General features: G+C 44.5%; 1 protein-coding gene across 4 annotated transcripts in view; it reads left to right on the forward strand.

The window, feature by feature from the left end:
* The window catches only part of map3k22 (mitogen-activated protein kinase kinase kinase 22), a 110,757-nt gene that overhangs the window by 70,722 nt on the left and 20,665 nt on the right, over window positions 1-19,370 (forward strand). For all 4 annotated transcript variants that reach the window (XM_059974577.1, XM_059974568.1, XM_059974557.1 and 1 more), the window contains 2 exons: window positions 2,194-2,267; window positions 5,351-5,412. In XM_059974577.1, coding sequence (XP_059830560.1) covers window positions 2,194-2,267; window positions 5,351-5,412 — 136 coding nt within the window. The remainder of the gene's footprint in view (window positions 1-2,193; window positions 2,268-5,350; window positions 5,413-19,370) is intronic.

Below are 19,370 nucleotides of genomic sequence, written 5' to 3' on the forward strand. Positions count from 1 at the left end.
TCTAATGACCCACCAAGTGAAGAAATTTCCCCTCGTGTTCCCCTTAACCTTACTTTTCACCTCTAACCCATGACCTCTGGTCATAGTCTCACCCAACTTCAGTGGAAAAGTCAGCTTTCATTTATACTAACTACACCCCTCATAGATTTGTATACCTCTAACATATCTCCTCTCAATCTTCTATATTCCAGTGAATAAAGTCCTAGCCAATTCCATCTTTCCTTATAACTTAAGTATTGCAGACTCAGCACCATTCTTGTAAATCTTCTTTGTACTCTTTTGACCTTATTTAAGATTTCCTTTAGGTAGGTGACCAAAACTGCACACAATATTCCTAATTAGGTTTCACTAATGTCCTGTATCACTTCAACATAACATCCCATCTCCTGTATTTAGTACTTTGACTTATGAAGGTCAATATGCCAAAAGCTTTCTTAATGACCCTATCTACATATGAAACCACTTTCAATGAATTATGGACCTGTATTCCCAGGATCCCTTTTTTCTATAGCACTCCTCGGTGTCCTACCATTCACCGTGTAACCCTAGGTTGGTTCTACTGAAGTGCAAAACCTCACATTAAGTTCCATCTGCCATTTTTCCAGCTGATGCAGATCCCTGTGCAAACCATGATAGCCTTCCTCAGTGTCCACTACACCCCCAAACTTGGCGTCATCCACAAATTTGCTGATCTAGTTAACCACATTATCATTCAGATCATTGACACAGATAACAAACATCAAAAGACACAGCACCAATCCCTGCGACACCGCTAGTTATAGGCCGCCTGTCAGATAGGCACCCATCTACTACCACTCTCTGACTTCTCCCACAAAGTGAATGTTTAATCTAATTTATTACCTCATTTTGAATGCGGAGTGACTGAACCTTCTTGACCAGCCCCCACTGTTGGGATAAGGCTACACTTAGGTTGGAGGAACAACATCTTATATTCCATTTGGGTGGCCTCCAACCTGATGGCATGAACATTGATTTCTCAAACTTCCGGTAATGCCTCTCTTTCCACCCCCCCCCCCCCCCCATCCCCTTCACCATTTCTTATCCCCTTGCCTGGCTATCACCTCCCTCTGGTGCCTCCCCCCGCCACCTTTATTCTTTCTTCCATGGCCTTCTGTCTCTTTGCTTCCCCCTTCCCCCTTCAGGTTTCACCTATCGCCTGGCATTTCTCTCTCCCCTCCCCCCACTTATCAAATCTATTCCTTAGCTTTTTTTCCTCCGGTCCTGCTGAAGGGTTTTGGCTTGAAACATTGACTGTCCATTTTTCCATGGATGATGCCTGGCCTGCTGAGCACCTCCAGCATTTTGCGTGTGTGAGAGGAATAGCATGATGACAGTGCTTCTGAAATGAAGAGACAAAGTCCTCATCGGGCACAAAATTTCCACCAACAGACCTAACAGATTTGATGAGTTATTAGTTGCTGAGCACAATGGAAGAGCACATGGAACTTGTTCTCTTACTTTCCTCACATTCACGATCTTAAAAGTTAGAGTGCTGCCTGAAGACATGAGTCAGTGTGTCAACAGTCTTTCTGTTTAAAACATGAGAGATGTGAGATAGGTCATTGGATCTCAGATGCAGAATTTACTCAGAAATTCCCAGAGCTTCCATAATGGCAGGACTTGACAACTAATCAATCTATTCCAATTAGTAATTATATCAATCTCAATAAAATGAACTTACTGTGAAATATATCTGCAGAGTTGATTGATTAAATAAGCATTGTTGTTTAATAGTAAATGAATAACCCGTGTTTATATTATCCCTTGAATCAATCTCCATGGAGAAGTGACCTTCATCTTTCCAGATGATAAGAAATAAAACTTTTTCTTTAGATGGTAAAGTAGTTTGCTGGTGTGTGGCTTCAAAAAGCAATAAATGAGAATTAGTCTGAAATAAATTAATCCTTGGTTTCATGCTGAGAGCACAACAAAAAATTGTGCTTTTGTATTCTGCTGCTTTGAAATAAGTGAATTGATGGGTGATCTTCTATCTCATTGTGTTCTATGAAGATGCAATCTTTAGATTTCAATGTTATTCTTTTGTTTCAATGGTTTTCTACAAGGTCAAAACTGTTTTAATTGACCTTATTGTACATCTGTTCCCATCAGCATTTGTTTAATCTGATATCACTGCTGGTTGTTTCTGAAGTGCACTGTTGTTTCTCTTTGCAGATGTTGGACCCCTTCAGCAGTGCTGAGGCATCACTTTCTGGAAGTTGTCAATCACTGGACAGATCGATAGACAGGTTGATACTTGTAGTTGTGTATTTGTGTTCATTTATTTTACAAATCTTACTAAGTGATTGTCTTTGCTTTCACTTTCTATTCCCTCTTGATCTGTGGCATAGTAAGAGGGAGCTGTAGACTTTAGTATATTTCATTAATGACGCTCACTTAATTTTTACCTTTTCATTTAGTCATTTTTCAGGATCTGGGGGTTGCCATCAAGACCAGCATTTATTCTCCATTCCTAATTACCTCTGAGAATATGTAATGAGTCAGCTGCTTGAACTGCTGCATTCCATCTGTAGAAAATGCTCCCAGCACAGTATGTGCAGGGTGGGGGTGCTCACTAACATAGGTTGAATATTTTGAATAAACCACCACACTAAAATTTTACTTATTTTCATTAAAAAGGTAATTATTTAGTGTTTTGGAATTTTGAGGTTACTTCATGATTTTATTTCTTAGAGTGAAAACATTTTGCTGTATTTCATGTAATCTCAATGGTTAGTCGAATTTGAAGCATTTCAGAAGGCATGACTATACCAGTGACTTTTCAGTTATCTGCTTTAGATCATCAAAACTTTTTTGTCTTAGTGATTTTTTTGCAGTCAATTCAATTCTGACCTCTATTTATAATTTTTTTTTAACTTTTAGCAAAATTTGATCTTTTACAAGACCTCAGAATCTTCAAATTCTCTATATCTTTCAAATACTTTTTCCTGTAAGGTGCGAAGAGAAATGGACTAATCAGGCATTAATCCTGCCTGCCATTCAATCATGTCATGAATAGAAATAACCTTTGTCTACCATGTAATAATCTCTACCAGTTAGTAACAGCAGTGTCTGATAGAAGTTTATCACACTCAATTTTAAAATTCTAGTCTAATGAAGTACCTACACTCCGTCTGCCAAATAAAGCAGGACCGCCCAGTGGCCACCCATTTTAATTCCATTTCCTATTCCCATTCCGACTTGTCAGTCCATGGCCGCCTCTACTGTTGAAATGAGGCGACGCTCAGGTTGAAAGAACAACACTTTATATTTCATCTGCCCCCTCCCCCTCCGACTTTCTCCATTCTGCATTCCCATTTTCCCATTTTCCCTCTCTTACCTTATCTCCTTATCATTTCCCTCTGGTGCTCCTCCCCTTTCTTTCATGGCCTTCCATACTCTCCTACCAGATTCCCCCTTTTCCAGCCCTGTATCTCTTTCACCTATCAACTTCCAAGCTCTTTACTTCCCCCCTCCCATTTTCACATATCACCTAGTGTTTCTTCCTCCCCTCCTCCCACTTTCTGACTCTGACTTTTCATCTTTTTTTCACCAGTCCCGCTGAAGGGTCTCAGCCTGAAACGTTGACTGTACTCTTTTGCATAGATGCTGTCTGGCTTGCTGAATTCCTCCAGCATTTTGTGTATGTTGCTTGGATTTCCAGCATCTGCAGATTTTCTCTTGTTTCTAATGAAGTTGGACAGCTTTCTAAGGGAAAATGTTCCACATCTCTCTCTGTGTGGAGAAATGAGATGTGATGTCATCCTTAGGGAGCCTTCTCTAAATTTAAACTTCTTTCCTATTTTCTGTCCTTTCAATTTCCAGTTTCATTTAAAAGGTATGGCAATCTTCTTATGAGGAATGTATGGTGATTAAGGTTTCGTTGAAGGAACCAACATAAGAAGTTGGAAACATATTTATGACAATGGCAAAAAAGGCATTGACTTAAGGATTGCGTAATTGCACAACTCTGCAAGGAGAACCAAAGCAATGATAAGGAAAGGGAAAAGCAAATTAGATTATAAGAATAGGCTAGTGTGAAATATAAAAACATATTTTGAGAGTTTTCAAGATGTATTGAAAAGAAAAGCTTCACTTAAGTTAATGTAATTCCCTTACAAGCTGAGACAGGAGAAATCATATTAGAAAAATGAACAGAGAAATTTAATATCCTGTGTGTGTGTACTTTCACAGAAGAAAACAAAGAAAGACTTTTGAAAATATTGGACAAATAGAGGTTTAGAGTGAATAAGGAGCCCAAAGAAATTAGCAACAGCAAATAAACTATTACTGAAGAGATTAATGAGACTGAAAGGTGACAAATTTGCAGGGCATGATGGATTACGCCCCAGAGTTCTGTAGGAACTATCTGTGGAGAGAGTGGATATGCTGATTGTAATTTAACAATTTGCATGGCTTATTGAAGCAAGGGGAATGCTAGAAGGTTTTATTAGCTAAGTAGTGATTGTCTTTTCGAAATACTAATTGGACTGGAGGAATCAAACAAGGATTTATGAAAAGGAAATCGTTTCACAAATCTGTTGAAACTGTTTGAGATTGTGACTGGTAAGATAGTGAGTGGCAATCATGTTTCTGTTTTGGACTTTGATTAGGGTTTTGATAAGGTATCAAAAAAGAGATTACCTATGCTCAGTGGCCACTTTATTAGGTCCAGGAGCGGAACCCGGTGTGGTCTTCTGCTGCTGTAGACTATCCACTTCAAGGTTTGACATGTTGTGCATTCAGAGAGTTGCTCTTTTGCACACCACTGTTGTAATGTGTGGTTATTTGAGCTACATTTGGTTTCACATCAGCTTGAATCAGTCTGGCCACTTTCCTCTGTCCTTTCTTTAATTTACAAAGCATCTTCACCCACAGAACTGCTGTTCACTGAATGTTTTTTTGTTTTTCACATCATTCTTTGTTAAGTCTAGAGACTATTGTGCATAAAAATCCCAGTCAATCAGCAGTTTCTGAGATACTCAAAGCATCCCATCTGGCACCAGCAATCATTCTATGGTCTAAGTCACTTAGGTCATTTTTCTTCCCCATTCCGATGTTTGAACTGAACCTCTTGACCATGTCTGCACACTTCTCTGCATTGAGTTGCTGCCACTAGATTAACTAATTTGATATTTGCATTAACAAGCAGGTGTACCTGTATACCTTATAAAGTGGCCTCTGAGTGTTAATTAGAGAAATTTTTAACTAAGGATCCTAAATTGTCAGATACAAAGATCTTTCAGATCAATTTATAGAAGTACTTAAGAATTTTATATCTCATCTACTGTTTTTTAATGTCTTTGTTGTTATTTATTTTCTCAAACCATAGTCCATCTTTCAGCCAGTCTGGACTTGCAAGGAGTTACACTGATGAATGCTTCAACTTTAAAGGTAGGAATTTCATAAAAATCAGCTTTTAATGTTGTGAACTGTAAAAAAAAATTCAGAATTAATATTAAAAAGCAAATAATTAGCAGGGCGAAACTCTGGTGTCAAACGAAATTGCCTAGATAATGGGAGCATACAGTTGTGTGCAAAAACTGTCAGGTCAATTGAATGGTCTCCTTCATTTGCAAATGATATTTTTGCATTTTTACTGAGTGGGGAAAAACAAGAAGAGTGGGGCTGGAATAATGGGACTAAATATGAATGGAAGATTGCTAAAACAGTACAAGCTCAGTTCATCCTGGGTAATAACTAAAGCACTGAGGAGGCTCGGTGAACGTCTTTGTGCTCAATCCTGAGATCGCACTGCAAAAGAGGCGAATTTTCATTCAATATGAAACTCTCGAGAAAAATGCCGAGTGGCATTTGAGAGTAGTTTAATTTGCTGAGGAGCCATATCGCATCAAAGACTTGCCTTGTTTGGTGGGATGAGGATGAATAACAATTGCAACAGACTGAGTTCAAATCAAATGATTACTGCCCTGACATACAAATTCTGTCGGCACATTGAGGACAGCGTGTAATTGCCCAGTAGTAAAAAGCCATGAGATTTTGCAGACAGGTCAGGGCATTGTAGCGGTGTGCTACACGCAGCGCTAAAATTACGACACGGAGTCGGTAACTGCAGTCGAAGGAAAAAACTTTATTCGAAAACTTCAGCTTCACTTTTAAGCCTCTGTCAACCGGCCCCCCATGGCGAAGAGGCTCCAAAGCTCTGTGCTCGCAAACCCCCGTAGGCTATCTAATTGTGAGTCGGTTCGGATACACTAGGAAATGAGTCGCCACATAACCCCCCCCCCAGAACCGGCGATACACCCCCCAATGTCCACAGTCTGGGCCAGAACCTGCTTGGGAGGTCGGCCTCTGCGCCGAGGCGCCGGAAACTCGGCCGGTTGCGCCAGGTCCACATGGGCCGGCTTGAGGCGGTCCACCATGAAAACCTCCTCCTTCCCCCCAACATCCAGCACGAACGTGGACCCGTTGTTCCGGAGCACCATAAACGGCCCCTCGTATGGCCGCTGCCCGCGGCCGATGCCCGCCCCTTTGTACAAACACAAACTTACAGTTCTGTAGGTCTTTGGGTACGCAGGTCGGGTGCCGCCCATGCTGTGAAGTGGGTATGGGGGCCAGGTTACCGAGCTTCTCGCGAAGTCTGCCCAGGACTGCTGCGGGTTCTTCCACTTGCCCCCTTGGTGCTGGTAGGAACTCCCCAGGGACGGCCAGGGGCGCGCCGTATACCAACTCGGCCGACGAGGCGTGCAGGTCGTCCTTGGGCGCAGTGCGGATGCCGAGTAGGACCCAGGGAAGCTCGTCCGCCCAGTTGGCTCCTCGCAGGCGGGCCATGAGGGCCGACTTCAGGTGACGGTGGAAACGCTCCACTAGCCCGTTCGACTGTGGGTGGTAGGCAGTTGTGTGGTGCAGCTGAGTCCCCAAAAGGCTGGCCATAGCTGACCACAGGCTGGAGGTGAACTGGGCGCCTCTGTCGGAGGTAATGTGGGCTGGTACACCAAAGCGAGATATCCAGGTGGCGATCAGGGCTCGGGCGCAAGATTCGGAGGTGGTGTCGGTGAGCGGGACCGCCTCTGGCCATCTTGTGAACCGGTCCACGATAGTCAGGAGGTAACGCGCTCCGCGCGACACTGGCAGGGGGCCCACGATATCCACATGAATGTGGTCGAAACGCCGGTGGGCGGGATGGAACTGCTGTGGTGGGGCTTTGGTGTGCCGCTGCACCTTGGCCGTCTGGCAGTGCATGCACGTTCTGGCCCATTCACTGACCTGTTTGCGGAGTCCGTGCCAAACGAACCTGCTGGAAACCATCCGGACAGTTGTCCGGATGGAGGGATGCGCCAAGTTATGAATGGAGTCGAAAACGCGGCGCCGCCATGCTGTCGGGACGACCGGACGGGGCTGGCCGGTGGCGACGTCACAGAGTAGGGTCCTCTCGCCTGGGCCCACGGGGAGGTCCTGGAGCTGCAGACCGGAGACTGCGGTCCGGTAACTCGGAATCTCCTCATCCGCCTGCTGTGTCTCTGCCAGCGCCTCAAAGTCTACCCCTTGGGAAAGGGCATGAATGTTAGGGCGAGAGAGCGCATCCGCCACGACATTGTCCTTACCTGAGACGTGCCGGACGTCCGTTGTGTATTCAGAGATGTAGGACAGGTGGCGTTGCTGGCGGGATGACCAGGGGTCGGATGCTTTCGTAAACGCAAAGGTAAGCGGTTTATGGTCCATGAACGCGGTGAAGGGCCGACCTTCTAGGAAGTACCTGAAATGCCGGATTGCCAGGTAGAGCGCCAACAGTTCCCGGTCGAAAGCACTGTATTTGAGCTCGGGTGGCCGCAGGTGTTTGCTGAAAAACGCCAGGGGTTGCCAGCGACCTGCGATGAGTTGCTCCAGCACCCCACCGACTGCCGTGTTGGATGCGTCCACTGTGAGGGCGGTAGGGGTGTCCATTCTGGGATGTACTAGCATTGCGGCGTCAGCCAAAGCTTCCTTCGTTTGAACGAAAGCGGCGGCGGACTCCTCGTCCCAGGTAATGTCCTTGCTCGGACCTGACATCAGGGCGAACAGGGGGCGCATGATCCGGGCAGCTGAAGGGAGGAAGCGGCGGTAGAAATTGACCATACCTACGAATTCCTGAAGGCCTTTGATCGTGGTGGGTCGGGGGAAGTGGCGGACCGCATCTACCTTAGCGGGCAGAGGGGTTGCCCCGTCTTTAGTAATTCTGTGGCCCAGGAAGTCAATGGTATCGAGTCCGAACTGGCATTTGGCAGGGTTGATTGTAAGACCGTACTCACTCAGTCGGGCGCAGAGTTGACGGAGGTGGGACAGATGCTCCTGACGACTGCTGCTGGCTATGAGGATGTCATCCAAATAGATGAACGCGAAGTCCAGGTCCCGGCCCACCGTGTCCATTAACCGCTGGAACGTCTGTGCGGCATTCTTCAGGCCGAACGGCATGCGGAGGAACTCGAAAAGGCCGAATGGGGTGATGAGAGCCGTTTTGGGGACGTCGTCAGGATGCATCGGGATTTGATGGTATCCCCGGACGAGATCTACCTTGGAGAAGATCCGTGCGCCGTGCAGGTTTGCCGCAAAGTCCTGAATGTGCGGCACAGGGTAGCGGTCCGGTGTGGTAGCCTCGTTCAGCCTGCGGTAGTCGCCGCATGGTCTCCAGCCCCCCGTCGCTTTGGGCACCATGTGCAGGGGGGAAGCCCATGGGCTGTCGGACCGCCGGATGATCCCCAATTCCTCCATCCTCTGGAACTCCTCCTTCGCCAGTCGGAGCTTGTCCGGGGGAAGCCGCCGAGCACGGGCATGGAGGGGTGGTCCCTGGGTCGGGATGTGGTGCTGTACGCCGTGCCTGGGCATGGCCGCTGTGAACTGCGGTGCCAGAACCGATGGGAACTCCGCCAGGACCCTGGTGAAGTCATTGTCGGACAGCGTGATGGAGCCGAGGTGAGGGGCCGGCAACTGGGCTGCACCCAGGGAGAACGTCTGAAAGGTCTCGGCGTGTACCAGTCTCTTCCTGGGCAGGTCGACCAGCAGGCTGTGAGCCCGCAAAAAATCCGCACCCAGAAACGGTTGGGCTACGGCGGCCAGTGTGAAGTCCCACGTGAACCAGCTGGAGCCGAACTGTAGCCACACCTGACGGGTGCCATAGGTCCTTACGGTGCTGCCATTCACGGCCCTCGGGGGGGACCCGGTGCCCTGCTGCGGGTGTCGTAACTCGTCGGAGGTAAAACGCTGATCTCAGCCCCAGTATCGACCAAAAACCGGCGTCCCGACCTTCTATCCCACACATACAGGAGGCTATCCCGATGGCCAGCCGCCGTAGCCATCAGCGGCGGCTGGCCCTGGCGTTTCCCGGGAACTTGCAGGGCGGGCGACAACGGCGGGCTTCTGTGCCCCACTGCTGGTGGTAGAAGCACCAGTGTTCATTGGGCCGGGGGTTGGCGGGCTCTGCGGCCGGGCCTGGACTGGTTTGCTGCCGGGAGCGTGGCTGGGAGATCTGTGCGATGGACGCCCCGGTCACCTTTTTGGCGTTCCACAGCAAGTCCGCCCGGGCTGCCACCTTCCGGGGGTCACTGAAATCCGCGTCGGACAGCAGCAGGCGTATGTCCTCGGGCAGCTGCTCCAGGAATGCCTGCTCAAACATGAGGCCGGTGTGCCCGTCGGCCAGAGACAACATCTCATTCATTAAAGCCGATGGAGGTCTGTCGCCCAAACCATCCAGGTGCAGTAAACGGGCAGCCCGCTCGCGCCGTGAGAGTCCGAAAGTCCTGAGGAGCAGGGCTTTGAATTCCGTGTACTTGCCGTCTGCCGGGGGCGACTGTACGAACTCCGCGACCTGGGCCGCTGTGTCCTGGTCGAGGGAGCTCACCACGCAGTAGTAGCGGGTGTCTTCTGAGGTGATCTGGCGAACGTGGAATTGGGCTTCGGCTTGCTGGAACCATAGGTCCGGGCGCTGTGTCCAGAAACCCGGCAGTTTCAACGAAACCGCATGAACAGAGGCGGCGTCGGTCATTTCTGGTCCAAAAATCGTTTGGACCGTCGGGGTCACCAATTGTAGCGGTGTGCTACACGCAGCGCTAAAATTACGACACGGAGTCGGTAACTGCAGTCGAAGGAAAAAACTTTATTCGAAAACTTCAGCTTCACTTTTAAGCCTCTGTCAACCGGCCCCCCATGGCGAAGAGGCTCCAAAGCTCTGTGCTCGCAAACCCCCGTAGGCTATCTAATTGTGAGTCGGTTCGGATACGCTAGGAAATGAGTCGCCACAGCATCACAATAGTGGGTGTTCTGTTGAATAAAACCACAAGCACTTACAGTTAAACTGCATTTCAAAGGTGGAAAATATTCTGAGCCTTCACTCTGCCAAATATTTTTTGATACATAATCTTGAATTGAGAAAATTAATCAGTTCTTTTGTGATTATTTAAAAGGTTTGGAATTTTTATCTTCTATTACATCATCCAGTTTCGTAAGGATCAAACTGCTTTCCAGTTTGTGTGGACTGGTACTTGTACATATTATTAATGGCTAGTAATTACATGAGAACATTTCCCATAATCTAGGACATACAGTGTGAATGTTAGAGCCCTGGTAAGTGTTACTGACCACCAAGACCCTGGGGTACAAATACATTTTTCCCTGAAAATGGTGACACAGGTGGACAGAATGTTGAATAGTGTGCTTGCCACCTTCGGCCAAGGTGTTGGGTAGGGATGTTGAGACATGTTGTTTCAGTTGTACAACACACTGGTTAGCTTGCCCATGGAGTATTGTGTGTGGTTCTGGTCAGAATTCTATCACAAGGATGTGTTTAAATCTGGAGGGGATGTAGAAACAATTCTCAGGAATATTACATGGACCAGAGAACTTCAGTTACAAGGGGAGATTCAGTAAGCTAAGAATGTTTTCCTTGGATCGAAGGAGATTGAGGGATGACTTTATTAGAGATTTGTAAAGTTCTGAAGGACATAGATAGGGTAAATAGTCACAGACTTTACCCCAAGGTTGGGCAGACTATAATGATCAAGCATAGGTTTAAGTGAAAGAGAAAGTTTGAAAAGAGTCTGAGGAACAGAGTTTTCACGCAGAGAATGGTGGGTGTATCAAACAAGTTGCCACAGATGGCAGTAGAGGCAGGAAAATTACAGCATAAAGAAGAACGTTCAGCCAGGTACATTGATCGGAAAGTGGGATATGGCCAAACGCAGGTAAATGGTGCCTAAGACTTTTGCACAGGATTGTAGTAAGTTTATGTGTTGCACTGTACTGGTGCCACAAATAAAAACAGAATTCATGATGTGAGTGATGGTGAACCTGATTCTGGTATTGGTCTCTATTGTGGACTGAGTAGGGAGTAAAGGGAGTAGGGAGAGGGAATTCGTGGTTGGGAAAAGGGGCAGGGAGAGGGGAGGGAGAGGGGAGGGAGCAGGAAGTACCAGAGAGACATTCTGTAATGATCAATAAACTAATTGTTTGTAATCAACTGACCTTGCCTGGTGTCTCAGGTCTGAGTGTGTCTGCACCTGTGCCACCCCCCACACTCATTCTCTGACACCATTCCCACACCCCTCCCATGGTGCTACCTCCTTGTCATTCCCAGCACCCTTCGCTCCCAACAGATTTATAAACTTGCTCTCCACTCCATGTTGACAATTACAGTACTGTGCAAAAGTCTTAGGCACCCTAACTATTATATATGTGCCTAAAACTTTTACACAGTACTGTAACTGTATGAATATACGCAAACCTTACTATCTATTCTACCTAAATATTTGTTAGAAGAATGCTTCAATTCTCTGGCTAATTACAGACCTGCTGTTAATTTTAATATGTTAACATTTTAGTCAGTTGAAAAATCTCACAGATGTTTCCAATGATGAATCTAAACAGATGCATCTTAACACTTGAGTCAGTAGAACTTGTAATGCTTTTCTCTGAATGATGCAGATCACGAGATCCCTCCTGTGCAGACTGTACTTTGGCAATAACTGTAATATGGCCCAATTAGCAGGAGTATAAATACCAAAGCTGACTTTATTTGCTCTTTTAACTAAGATAATTTTAAATATGTTGCCTACTGCTGTATTTCTGCATATTGTTTTAATGACATTTTAATAAAATATTGTGTCCATATCAGCCTTCCCCCTTTTAAATCTGCAAATGATTTATTCTGAATTATATTCCTTTAAGTGTGTCCAAAATTTCTTCTGGACTTAGTTTTCCGACTGGAGTTCAGATACTAGTGAATTGGCTAGGTGTAACTGTGTCACAAGGAGCCTCTCTGAACGTGGATGACTAGCATTGCCTGAATGTCTTGGACAACTGGTGGGATCCCACCTCTAGGTGTGCTGGCTGTTCAAACTGTGTTCTGTGGCCAGTGGGTTTGGAGAATGCTGTCAGGATGTAAGACTCAAACCATCATGCAAGAAATGCCATTTTTCTTCTATTCAATGTCTTACAACAGTGTTGGTTTTAACTGAGAACCAGGGGAAATTGAGAGAGAATAAAAGAGACAATGGATCATGACATCCTAATCGTGTTCATAATGTCTTTCCTGCCTTTTCAGGAATGGGTTTTTTAAAATGACTATATTCAACAAATATTAAAACACAAGAAATTATTTTGTTCTCCATAATCTCGCATAACATAGATTTACTGAGGAATGGAATTCTGGTTTGTGTTACTGCCTTTCTATTGTACACACATTACATAGAGCTTTCAAATGACTTTCCTCATTGATTAGACATAGGTGCCAAATGAAGCAAGTTCCAGTTGTCTACATTTGGTCCATAACCACAAAACCTGTCCTATCAATGAAGTTATCCAAATGTCTTTTAAATGTTGTTATTGTACCTACTTAAATTGCTTATTCTGACATTATAGAGTCAGACATTACAGAAAAAGGCCCTTCAGCCCATCAATCATTAAGCACCCATTTACATGAACCTTACACAAAACTAATCCTATTTTATGTTCCCTTCAACTGACCCCCTCCCCCCAGTTTCTGCTATTTAGCTACACTGTATGGGCAGCTTGCTGTGACTAGTTAATCCACAAATCTGCCCATCTTTGCAATGAGGGAGGAAATCCAAGGACTGAGAGAAAACCCATACTGTTTCTGCACAGCCTGCAAACTCCACACTGACAGTACTGGAAGTCAGGATGGAACCTCAGTTGCTGAAGCTGTATGATAACAATTCTGGGAATAGGTCCTCAGAGACATTCTTTAATTATTAATAGACCTTTGAATCTCTAATCTCAGTAAACTTGGAGCCAAAGTGCATATCTGTTGCTAAACTGATATTTGGTCTTTAATTTATCTTGTTCTTCATGTTTCCTGTGCAAATCGAGTTTTGGTTGTTGAAAACTGCTACCTAGAGGCCGCAGCTTTTAACCTTTAAACAGCAGATTCAGAGGAGCCAAGGTATAATATTTGGCAGGTATGAGTAGGTTGACAGAGTGCATTGAAGATTTTTAGGTGGGTGTCAGTAGATCTCCAGAGGTCAGAAATTATATCATTGGAATGAAGAGCGTGGAACCACAACACACATTAGTCAGTAGATCTGGTAGCAAGTTTATAATTGCACTTCCTTTCACGTGTAAAGCAGGAATTTTATATCCCAAAACATGTTGGTCTTCCAGTTTAAGGAGATGATTACAAGTGAATGCTGCCAACTGGAATATTACAGGGTGCAGACGAATGCAGCCATTAGTATTGCTCTGTGGGGAAGAATCAAATTCTAGGGTCCTGCCACTGCTCAGTACTGAGGGTCTGGGTCCTGTGCAGAAGCATCTCAGACACATCATGTGTGTACTGTCCAAAGAGGAAACATAAGAGGAATTTGTGTATTGTAGGAGAACAGATTGATTTGATGGTACAATGAAATTAAAGATGGGAATTGATTGTATATGCTATTACAAAAAAAAAGAAAAAACATCATCAAACCTGGCTCAAGCTTCTAAGTTGAAAGTGGTGAAACTGAATTCAGTAAATGTAATCTGCGATGGCAGCAGAACAAAGCAGAAAACTGCTGTAATAGTGTTAACAAAAGCAGAACAGCAGCTTTACTACTGACTTTCATCAGGGAAAGAGAACTTCCTTCCTCTACATAGTGTGGCCAGCACATGATTCTAACCCATAGATCCTTTTAAATTTCTAATTGCCTGTGCTGCTTTGAGGCGTGCACTAGCAGCTTTTAAGAACTGTTAGAGATGGGTAGTGGAAAGACTAACACTAACCAGTGTTACTCTTAAGAACAAATAAAGATGTTAATTTTGTGGCTTTAGGTGTACATAAATGTTTGGTACTTTTGGAGGTATCGCCACAATTTTTGTTCCCCTGACTTAGAACAACTAATGATCAAATGTAGTCCATTCTGTTTTCCTTGAGAGTTCTAATCTGTGATACTGACCTCAGTTTACGTACCACCAGTGGCTAATTATAAGCAAGCAGTCGAGAAACTGTGTTATGCAGTCTGTAAACAAGAAATTGGCCATTCCAATGCATTTCAAATTATAGTTGGTGACTTTAACCAGGCCTTTTTGAAGACAACACTGTCCAATTATCACTAGCACATAACCTGTTGCACCACAGGTCCCAACACACTAGACCACTGCTACACTATGATAAAGAATACCTATCATTCTTTCCCTAGAACGCATTTTGGGAAGTTGGATCACATGGCTAAACTCCTGCTACCTGCATACAGGCAGAGCCTACAGAGGAAGGCTCCAGAGATAAAGTCAACCAAGAGATGGTTGCAGGAGGCAATTGCCTTGTGTCAATGGACTGGCCCGTATTGAAGAACTTGTCTGAGGATCCTAATGACTACATCAGGGTCGTTAAAGACTTTATTAAAACAGCTGTGGATGAGTGTGTCCCCATGAAACCATTCAGTGTTTTCCCCAATCAGAATCCCTGGATGAACAATGAAATCTGGAACCTGCTGAGAGCCAGATCGGATGCATTCAAGTCTGGAGATCAGGAATGCTACATGAGGTGCAGGTATGATCTCGGGAAAGCCATCTCTCAGGTGAAGTGGAAATTCCGGACCAAACTGGAATCAATTGACAGCTGTGGCAGAGTTTGGATGGCATAAACTACAAAGCCAAATCTTGTGACACAAGAGACAGCAGAGCTTTGCTTCCGGATGATCTCAATACTTTCTGTGTTCACTTTGACCACCAGAATGGGGAGGAATCATCGCAACCCCCTATGTCTCCCAATGATCCTTTGGTCTCGGTATCTGAAGATGACGTGCAGGCTCCCTTCAAGAGAGTGAATCCAAGGAAAGTATCTGGTCTGGGCGAAGTACCTGGCTGAGTACTGAAAGCCTGTGCCAACCAGCTGGCTGGTGTATTCATGGATATCTTCAATCTCTCGCTCAGGCAGTGTGTGGTACCCAACTGCTTCAAGCAGGCTGCAATCATACTGGTGCCCAAGAAAAGCATGGAAACCTGTCTAAATGACTATGGCCCAGTGGCACTTGCATCCACAGAGATGAAGTGTTTTGAGAGGCTGATGTTGAAGCATGTCAGTTCCTGTCTGTATGGTGACTTGGATCTGCTCCAGTTCACCTACTGAAGCAACAGGTCTACAGCAGATGCTATCTTGTTAGCTCTTCACACAACCTTAGAGCATCTGGACATCAATGATGCATCATTGCATACATCAGGATGCTCTTTATCAATTACTGCTCAATATTTAACATCATCCCCTCAAAACTAATCAGTAGACTCCAATACCCCCTTGTGCAATTGGATCCTGGATTTCCTCACTTGTAGATCTCAGTCAGATTGGATTGACAAAAACATCTCCTCCACAATGCTTAGCTCCCAGCTGTACTTGCTTTACACCTATGATTGTGTGGCTAAGTACAGCTCCAACACCATATACAAGTTTGCTGATGACACCACTGTTGTGGGCTGTATCAAAGCTGGTGATGAATCAGCATACAGGAGGTGAGATTGAAAACTTGGTTGAGTGGTGTAATAACAACAGCCTCTCATTCAATGTCAATATGACCAAGGAACTGATAGTAGTCTTCAGGAGAAGGAAACCAGAAGTCCATGAACCAGTACTCATCGAAGGATCAAAGGTGGAGAGAGTCAGTAACTTTAAATTCTTGGGTGTCACTGTCTCAGAGGAACTGTCCTGAACCCCTCACGTAAATATTATTCCGACAAAAGCATGACAGCATCTCTACTTCCTAGGGAGTTTGCGGAGGTTCAGCATGTCATCGAAAACCTTGGCAAATTTCTATAGATGTGTGGTGGAAGGTGTGCTAACTGGCTGCATTATGGTCTGTTATGGGAGCACCAATGCCTTTGTGCGGAAAATCCCACAAAAGGTAGTGGAATCGGCCTAGAACATCATAGGTAAAACCCGCCCAACCATCGAGCACATCTACATGAAGCACTGCTGTAGAATGTACAGATGCCTCAGGACTGGCTGCACCAGGTTCAAGAACAGTTACTACCCCTCCACAATCAAGCTCTTGAAAAGAAGGGGTTAGCTACACTCTCTTAAGGACACTGTTATATTGTTATTTCATGCTTATAATTTATTGCTATTTATATCTACATTTGCACAGTTTGTTTACAGTTAACCATTTGTGATGCTTACAGTTTATAGTTACTGTTCTGTAGATTTACTAAGCATACCTGCGGAAAAAGAATCTCAGAGTTGTATGTAGTGACATGTATGTACTTTGATAATAAATTTTGCTTTGGACTTTGAAAGAAGTGCGTAACAGCTGATAGTGTTACTCTGAAGAACTAACTCACACCTTACGCAACAGGCTACACACACAAAACGCTGGAGGAGCTCAGTAGATCAGGCAGTGTTTATGGAGAGAAAGAAACAGTTGACATTTTGGGCCAAGGCTCTTCATCAGGACTGTCTTTTCCCTCCCTAAACACTGCCTAACCAACTGATTGCATTGCACATGACTTCCAGCATCTGCAACTTCTCCTGTGTTTGCCGAAGTGTCTGCCTTGACATCAGGTATTCACCACAGCAGTAAAACTGCGTGGAGGGAAGTGACACACTGGACCTTTTCAAGTCTGAGACTTTCAAGATTTTACAAAAAAAATGCATTTCTTCAAATGGCCGGCATCTTTCTTACTTTTCACATCTTTTTTGGCTGTCCTGGTGTCTTGAAATTAAAAATCTTCATACTTTTATGCTTCCTCAATTATGATTACAACAGTGCAGCTAGAAATCACTTCACAGCTCATCTAGAACTCAAATACAGACCTGCTCACTCTTGCCTACAAGCTAGTACATTTACTTTCTACCACACTCTCCCCACAAACCAGACACGTGGACCCTGCACAAATGACTTCCGTGTGCACACCTCATTCCTCAGTCCACAGATCCCACAACTTCTCCTTTCTCCACACAATGCAGCACTCTTGCATCAACAGGTATCCCTCAACAATGTCACACAGGAAACACCCCATATCCAAGGCTGTCAATGGACTAACACCTTCTCTCATTCCCCATCCCTATCATGTCCATGCCACACTACAACCCCATCCCTGCACACCACTCAACACCTCTTCCTTTGTCCCACATTGTCACACCAGCATTGCCATATAGACTATCCACATACCATAGCAAATTCGATTCCCTGCATACCACATGTTGATCTCCAACCCTTCATCCAATATATACCATATACTCTTCCTCAATACACTGCTCTTTAACTTTCACATTCTTCCCACTGGCCCATTTCCCTTCCACGTCACACAGTACTTTCACACCAGTGATAGAGGAACCATCAGCCCTTGTCCTATGTTTTGTAGCAACTAGTGATCCAGAGTCAATCAGGGATTAACTCAGAGATTAAAAAGTAGAACCTCATGTAATTTCTTGATTAGCACTATTGCTTTGTTGAAGTGATTTTATAAAAGGGAAATGAGTATTAATAAATACGTCATGAGCCAACTGCATTGCATCAGCCCACCCACTATCAAGGATTTATATACAGAAATATGCTGGGAAAAAACGGCAATATCTCGAAGGATCTCATACCCCGTGCTCCCACGCCCATCAGGGAAGAGGTAATGCAGCCTCCACACCAGGACCCCTGGACTCAATAACAGTTACTCTCCCCAAGCTGTCAGACTAATCAACACCTCCATCCATTAACCCACCCAACCATATCCCCCAACATCACTAGTTATCATTTTCTGTCCGTCACCTTGTCTACGGACACACCTGCACTTCAATCACTGTATGGACATACAATCGGTCCATATGCTCATCTTATGTATTTATATTTATTGTGTTTTATGCATATGTTCTTTATGCTTATTTTCTTTAATACTGCACCAGATCCAGACTAACAATAATTTCATTCTCCTTTGTGCTTGTGCACTGAAGAATGACAAACAATCTTGAATCTAGAATCCCAACATAGCCAGGCCCTGTATCAGTGTGAGGAAGTTTGCAAGTGCACCGGAAATGGTTTAAACCAGTTTGGCAGTGGGAATTGGGATATAGCCTTACAAATGGGAAAATGATTGGAACAAGTGCTTGGGAACAAAGTAAGCATTTATATGAAAACTGATCATGAGGAAATATAAGATAGAGCTTTTAGTTAAGGTAGAACCTGACAGAGTGTGTTGAATTCAGTAAGTGAGCCAGAGTCACGAACATGTCATGGAAAACAATCTTCTGACAATAAAGATCTGACTCAAACAGGTCAGTGTTTGATGCAGAAATGATGAACATTTATAACTGATAATAATATTACTGATGCTTTGGCTAGACATTAATCTCCTTTTGCTCATAGTATGTAGCAGTCCCAGTACCATGGTATATAGTAGTTCCATTTCATTCATGGAGTAAATCTTCTTCTTATGGGGAGAAGACAACAATGTGCAGATACAATATATGGAACATGGAAAGTTATTGCCTATGCCCAAATGGTTCAGGAAAGATATTATAGAGAAGACAACGACAATGTTGCCTAGGAAGAATTTTACAGCACTCGAGAGAGAAGGTATCTGGAAAAGATGAGGGACAGACTTTGATTGGTTAGAGTAAACTAGGTGCTATCATGGCACTGATTCTGCGGACCATTATTCAGTAGAAAAGATAGGTGAACATACTTGTAGGCAAATCTCAGAAATGTACGAAACAACAGTGATAATAACGGGGAATATAAATGATCCTAGTACCAATTTGGATGTGAATAGCACAGGAGCAGAATTTCTGAACTGTATTCTGAAGAACTTTCTGAATCAATAGGTTCTGTCCTGGCAGTATCACAAGTTGTAGATTAATTTATGCAACAAGCCATATTGAAAGTTAGGGGTGGCTACAACCAGCGGATGAACCAGTTCCAGATGAATTAATCAAAGCTTGCCAGGCAAAA

Source organism: Hypanus sabinus, chromosome 1, assembly GCF_030144855.1.
Source record: "Hypanus sabinus isolate sHypSab1 chromosome 1, sHypSab1.hap1, whole genome shotgun sequence".
Taxonomy (NCBI): domain Eukaryota; kingdom Metazoa; phylum Chordata; class Chondrichthyes; order Myliobatiformes; family Dasyatidae; genus Hypanus; species Hypanus sabinus.